We start from the raw sequence: 7,023 nt of genomic DNA, 5'->3' as shown, positions 1-7,023 counted from the left end.
CCCCCCCCCCCCACCCCCCCCCCCCCCCCCCCTCCCCCCCCCCCCCCCCCCCCCCCCCCCCCCCCCCCCCCCCCCCCCCCCTCCCCCCCCCCCCCCCGCCCCCCACCCCCCCCCCCCCCACCCCCCCCCCCCCCCCCCCCCCCCCCCCCCCCCCCCCCCCCCCCCCCCCCCCCAAACTTCCATTTTCTATCAAATATATATAAGTTGTATGCATTGTTATGAGTGTAAGTTTGTATGTCTACACACTTCTTCCCTCTTTCTGTCAAATGTATATAAAATGTATATATATATATTGTATGTTCTGTGTATTATACACGAAATTTGGTTTTTTTTCCAAACCTCTAACATGAACTTATACAAAATTTATACAGTGATATACATATTTCATATCGATTTTATACAGTTTTTATACACAAAAGTTGTTTTTCCTAGAAACCTAACATGAGACTTTTATACAAAATATATACAGTTATATACATATTTTATATCGATTTATACAATTTTCATACCGATAAAATATGTCGAGTTAAATATTATATCAAAACTCTATTCAAACTGTATATTTTGTATAGAAACTATTCGGACCGTGAAAAAAAATTCAAACTGTAGAGATTTACATTTCAGGATGAAGTTCACAATTACAACAACATACAATTAAAATAGGGTTTTCGTACAATTTCTAAAATACAATCTTCTAATATGAAAATCCAACCAAAATTAACTCTAATCTTCACCAAACACCCTCAAAACTGAGATATAAGATCATAAAGATATTCTCAATCATTTGCAACAATACCCAATCCAAAGAATAATAGTTTTAGAAAACCTGAATTCCAAAATAAAGCTTCGATGAAATTCATTGTTATTTTCCCTGAAGAAGAAAAAGAGAAAATAGGTGAGAAAAGAGAAAGAGTCTCTCTTGCAAGCTCTCATTACTCTTTTCTTATGAATCTCAACCATATTACCCTCTCTTCTCCGGCAACGACAACGACGACGAGACACATCTTTGATAAGATTGGATTCGTAAAAAAATTAAGGAAAACAGAGAAGAAAATTTGGATTTTTTTGGATGGGGATGGAGAAAAATACGGATGAATTGACACTGATGTTGGATTAGTGAAAATAACATGGAAAAGATAAGGGAAGAAAATCAGATACTTTGTGAAAGAGGAGAGAATTGGGGACAAATATCAAGCTGATTGTGTGATTAGTGTAACTTTATTAGAGCTAAATAATCTGCCCTGTTTAATTTTCTATTTCTTGTATATGTTTCATAAGATTTCTATCGTTATGTTTTAAAAACTGAAAACTCTCGTTACATTTCGTAATATTTAATGCTTATTATGTATATATACGTTGTTGGCCCTTTTAAAATTACGGTGAAAAAGTAAAAAACAGTGGGCGAATTAGCCGTATGTTGCTCCGTGATCCAATCACGGTCAATAACACTACGCTTTTGTACTTAACCCAGTACTGTGTCGGTTGTCAATTTGTCCTCCTTTGTTGGTAGTAATTAACTTTTATTTAGAATTAAAAAAAACTAAAATGTATGTTGAGCTACATTGATGGGTTATTTGGTCACCTTACGTAGTAGTATTAGACTATAATCACCTCGCGAGTTAACTTTTAGCATTAAATTAGGATCAATATTTATTTTCTTATCATAGTGTCATAGTCAAATTCGTCACAATTCATGATTTAGCCGTTGTTGGGCTCCATTTATATCGTTCATGCTCTAAATATCCACTTCTAGGTGTGTGAGTGGGTCTTGAGCCACATTGGTGCGTGATGAGTTGTGTTGATTTTCTGATATGATCTTGAATGCCCATCCTATGAATTGATTTTTGAGGCCGAATTATTATTATTATTATTATTATTATTATTATTATTATTATTATTATTATTATTATTATTTTTAACTCAAAGTATGATGACAAAATATATCAACGATATCAGAGCAAGTACAATTTAGTGATTGCAACTTCTTTCTAAACGGATGAAAATATGCAGCGATCATCAAATTTGTTATCGATCTATGATTCGTCCTCCATGGAGATTTGTGATGAAACTTAACTGTAGCTTCGTATATGATTTAATTGAATAGCCATAGCTACATGCGAGCCCGTTTGGATGGACTTATTTTAAGCATAAGCCATAAAGGAATTCTTACTTTTGGTTTTTGACTTATTTTTGCTATTTCAACTTTAAAACAAGTGCTTAAAAGCAATTTTTTTACTTCATCCAAATACTATAAAATGACTTAAAAGCTGTTTTGACTTAAAACACTTAAAATAATAAGCCGATCCAAATGGGCTCGTAGTCTTGTCATTCAAATATGGCTAGAACTTTATTAGTATGATAAAATGGAGTATATAACATCACCGAGAAAGAGTGAAATCATATGAAATTACGGTACTGTGGTTGCAGAGTGACAATAGCTCAGAATACTTCATTTGCGGAAATAAGTTATAGTTCTCCAATGTTAGCATGTGGACCAACAAAGCAATCATATGCCAGTTTTTGCTTTCATTATTGCCATTATTCTCATGTTCTTTCTTTCTACCTAAATATTAGAGTAGTATCTTATAATGGACAAAGGAAACAGACTTAATTGGCCCTTCTATCTTTTGAAATTTTTGGCATTATCCACTCCTCAATCCAGTTTCGAAATAAAATTCTTCTGGAAAGGTCACCAACTTAGAAGAAGTAGCTAAATCTTTTATGCCTCCGTTGGTGAATTTTGGGATAATTATGAGGACGGGGATGATGAATGGGATCCAAATTCTGTAAATGCGCACTAATCATCAGCAAAATTTTTATTAATCAGGATGCAATATTGATAAGTTATGCCATTTTGTGTTTTGATAATTTGATAAACACTTGAGGGACCAGGTACGATGAGGTCCCCTGAGTGTCGTACGGTCAACGCGCTATAGCTATAAAATTACGGTACTGTTAATGTGCCGACTGGTAGAACTGCAACAGCACAGCTGCAGTTTACTAGAGGCCAAACCTGCAACTAAATGCCAATACCAAAAGATGAAAATGTCTCTATTCATGGTTACATGCTTCTCACTGCTCCCCAATATATGTACAGCATGTTACAATGCTTAACCTAACACTTCAAATCTGAAAAAAATCACATTCTTCTAAGTGCAGCCGCCACTACTCTCTAGGTGCTCTCAAGAACAAAGCTTCAACAAATCCAAGGATCAGATCCCAACAACTAAAGATGTCTTAAATACTAGATTTGTTAAGTCTTTATCATTTTGTTCTTCACTTGTAATCCTACTCTACTTTTGAGAAGCGTTATTGTAAGAAAGTTTCAACCTTTGTTTATTTTGGTTTCTTGGCTAGAATTAGTCAAGGTGTGTTTGGATGCTTGATTAGAGTTAGTCAAGGTTAGTTTCGATGCTTGGCTAGAGTTAATCAAGGGTTGTAGCTTACAATAGAATTATTGTAAGGGGTGAGGGATTAAGAGTTTATGTTAAGTTGCAAAAGGTTATAATCAGAAAGTTGCTCAGTTTAGTGAAGTTGAAATCCTACTCCGGGAGAGGGGCGAGGGGGAGGGGTCGTGGTTATTAATCCCTTGAGCAAGAAGTTTTTCACGTAAATATCTTGTCTAATTTACTTTCTATTTTTTACTTGAGGGAATAGAGCTGGTTCTCTATGCTATTTGGTAGACTCTTATTTTCTATCAATCATGATACATGTCGAGCTGTTAGATTTTGACACATTTGTTCTCTAGTCTGCTTTCTTTTCTTACAGCAGAGCAATCAAAACGTGAGAATTAGAAGTCTGCTCTCCACTCATACCTTTCCCAGCTATCCTTGATCACCCTCTTTCATAAATGTATATCAAGAATCAAGAGTTCTCATTCTCCTTAGTTGAAGCATTTTCTTGTCTCCTATGTAGGGTTGCGTAAATACACATAAAGTCTGAAATGGTAAATGCTGCTTCCTGAGGTCTTAACTTTGATATACTACTCCCTCCGTCCCATAATAAGTGTTACCCTAGCTAAAACACGCATATTAAGAAAACCAATGATGAAATGTGAAGTTTACCAAATTATCCTTATGTTAAAAAAATTACTTTTTCTTCTTGATGATTGGAGCATGCATAAATAGTCCATCTTTTCTCATCGGAATCTAACCATCATCATTTAGAGTACTACTACTTCTTTTGTCCAAGGGGAAAGTTGGAAAAAGCTAGTTAATATATGCATTGGTTTCCTAAGGTAACACTTATTATGAAACAATTTTTTTTGGCTAAGGTGACACTTATTATGGGACGGAGGAAGTATAATCCTTCTCTGGTTTTATACATTAGTTTACTTTCTAGAAGGTTAGTTATTAGTCTCTGCTCCATTTGTATTCTATGACAAGGCTAGAATGTGGTTGAAAAACAAGGAACTTCATAACAAACACTCTTTGAAAATTGTTAGAAAGGTTCAATGATGTGATTCGAATTTCCAGTTGTTATTTGTTAAGTATTTTTTCATTTTTATTTTCCAACTTTCCTTTTTCAAAAAAAAAAAAAAAAAAAAAAGAAGCAAAAAACATACGACATATATAACTTATAAACTTTTGCAATATCAGTATTTTACATTAATCTTGTTGTAAGCTCATAGCAGATAACCCGTCTTATTTTCTAGGTCGCTAATCTGATAATTTATGGAAAGTCACTTGTAATCTTTTTTCCTCTCTTCAAGCATCTCGGCTGAGGAATTCACTAGTTCAAGTAATCAAAATTGGAGCTGTAGAAAAATCACCGTGCGAGATTTTATTGCTTCCTAGCAAGAATATTTCATTCGCTTTGAACTCAACATGTTTAATTAAAGGTGAATCAACCTTTTTTTTTTGTTGGCTTCCCATTCGGTGACGCGCTTTGGGGTCAGACTAATTTGAATTCGTGTCGAGTAAGAAACATTAAAGGAGAAAGTACTCCTTACAAGGATTCTACCTATATTCAATAATTCGAATTCGAGACATTTGGTTAAGAGTGGATGGATCCTATCCATCCCACCACAGCCTTTGTAGACCGTAGTTAAGGGTAAATTAACCTATTTTTTTGGTTTCACATTCAGTCTCTAGTATTCGGATTGGTGTCCTATTTAATCCAAATTCATTAAGAGTGCTCCCTCTTAAGAAAATTCTATATCTAATTAAACACGAAAGAATAACGTCTATTCCACTGTAATCTTTCCAGTCACCCTTCCCTGATGAAATATTTTTCACTAGTACTACATTGAACTCTTATTGAAAACAGAGTCAAAGGGGCCAACATGTCCTGATGAAAGGCTACAACAGGTAATAAACCCAAAGCTTTTGGCTCCCAACATGCACTTTTTACATTTGTCTTGAGCCTTACACTCCCTTCTAAAACACCCGTGTTGTCTCTCTCTTCTTTTCTACCCCACATGCTTTTGTTTCTCTAAAATTCACCTTTTCTTTTTAAATTCTCCGCTTCAAATTTCTCTATTTATATATCCCTCTAACTCCCTTCATGTCCATCACACTCATTTTCTCAGTACTTGAATATCCCTCTTTTCTTCTCAAACCAATTTTATTTCCTCTCGCAAAAAATGGCTATTAGAAAATCAAACAAGTTGTCACAAACTGCAGTGTTGAAGCAAATTCTAAAAAGGTGTTCGAGTTTGGGAAAGAAAAATGAATATCAAGATGAACAAGGACTTCCAATGGACGTACCAAAAGGGCATTTTGTAGTATACGTTGGAGAAAATAGAACAAGGTACATTGTTCCAATTTCCATCTTGTCAAGGCCCGAATTTCGGATACTCCTTCAACGAGCCGAAGAAGAATTTGGCTTTGATCATGACATGGGGCTCACAATTCCTTGTGATGAAGATTTTTTCGAATCTCTAACTTCATCAATGCTAAGGTAAATGAAGGACAAAATTAGTCGGGACCCGTAAGTCGCGGACAAATGAAAAAAAAAAAAACAAAAGAAAAAAAGAAGAAGGAGAAGTGCAAGATGATGATGAAGAAATTGGAGTGAGTTAACTCTAGGCCGAGCTAGCTAGGTTGTCTGGAAATTTTTATAACAAAGTTCACGAATCTACTTTATTACTTCTGTCTCTTTTTGTAATCTTGTGTTTATTGTTAACTAACTGGAAACTTGGTGACGGGTGTGATAGGTTTCTGTTTATAAATCTCAAAAGTCTGTAATTATCCTCATAGTGGTGTTAGGTACTAATATTTGTACCCTGTGAGAGATTTAACTAATTATATATAAATTATATAATATTTGGAGCTGTTTTATCATGTTTATGAGATTTATATCTGTCTTTGCAGCTGTCCTTTGTGTTTCAATGATCTTAAGATGTACAGGTTGTTTTTATTTATGAATGCCAACTCCGGTTGCTATCAGATATCAATGTTTTCTTTGACTAAGCCATTCGAATAGAACTTTGTTTGAAAAAATATGAGTAGAGCTAAAGCTATCAAGTATAGTACTACAAATAAATATGAGTTAGGAAGGATGTTGAAGTATTTCAACTTTCGATTAATCTAGATTGGTGCCAATTGGGGTTCATAAAGAGAAGCGCTACTAATTAAAAAAAATTCTTTTCGCACAACTCGAGTTCAAAACTTTTGATTAAGAGTAAAGAGATTTCATCTGTATCATTGCACTCTAGCGGTCTTACTGACTCATTTGAAATATACCAAAGCATATGTGATAAATAGTTCCACTTCATTGCAATTTTCGAAGTTGTACTACCTCAATTCCTTTCACAAGTGAGATGACTAATTAACTAAGGGGTCGTTTGATATGATGGTTAAGCAAAAATAGTCCTGAGATAAAATTTTAGTACCGCCTTATCCCACGTTTGGTTGGGATAAAATTGCGGGATAACTAATCCCGGACTAAGTTATCTCGGGATTATAGTATTTTTTTATCCTACATAGAGGGTGAGATAACAATCCCGGGATAACTTGTTCCCCAACCAAACGAGCCCTAAGTGTGCACATGAAATAACGACGTTTGGAAATTGGATAATTT

The 7,023-nt window shown here is 35.1% G+C and overlaps 1 protein-coding gene across 1 annotated transcript; it reads left to right on the top strand.

Moving 5' to 3' along the window:
- The first annotated feature begins 5,515 nt into the window (after positions 1–5,515).
- Positions 5,516–5,981, top strand: LOC132623868 (protein SMALL AUXIN UP-REGULATED RNA 51-like). Its single transcript, XM_060338679.1, has one exon. It carries the CDS (start codon positions 5,585–5,587, stop codon positions 5,903–5,905), a length of 321 nt encoding a protein of 106 aa, XP_060194662.1. The 5' UTR covers positions 5,516–5,584; the 3' UTR covers positions 5,906–5,981.
- The last annotated feature ends 1,042 nt before the right edge of the window (positions 5,982–7,023 follow it).

The sequence above is a fragment of the Lycium barbarum genome, chromosome 2, assembly GCF_019175385.1.
Source record: "Lycium barbarum isolate Lr01 chromosome 2, ASM1917538v2, whole genome shotgun sequence".
Classification (NCBI taxonomy): domain Eukaryota; kingdom Viridiplantae; phylum Streptophyta; class Magnoliopsida; order Solanales; family Solanaceae; genus Lycium; species Lycium barbarum.
Note: the sequence above shows the minus strand (reverse complement) of the source record. Positions and strands in the feature narration are given on the sequence as shown.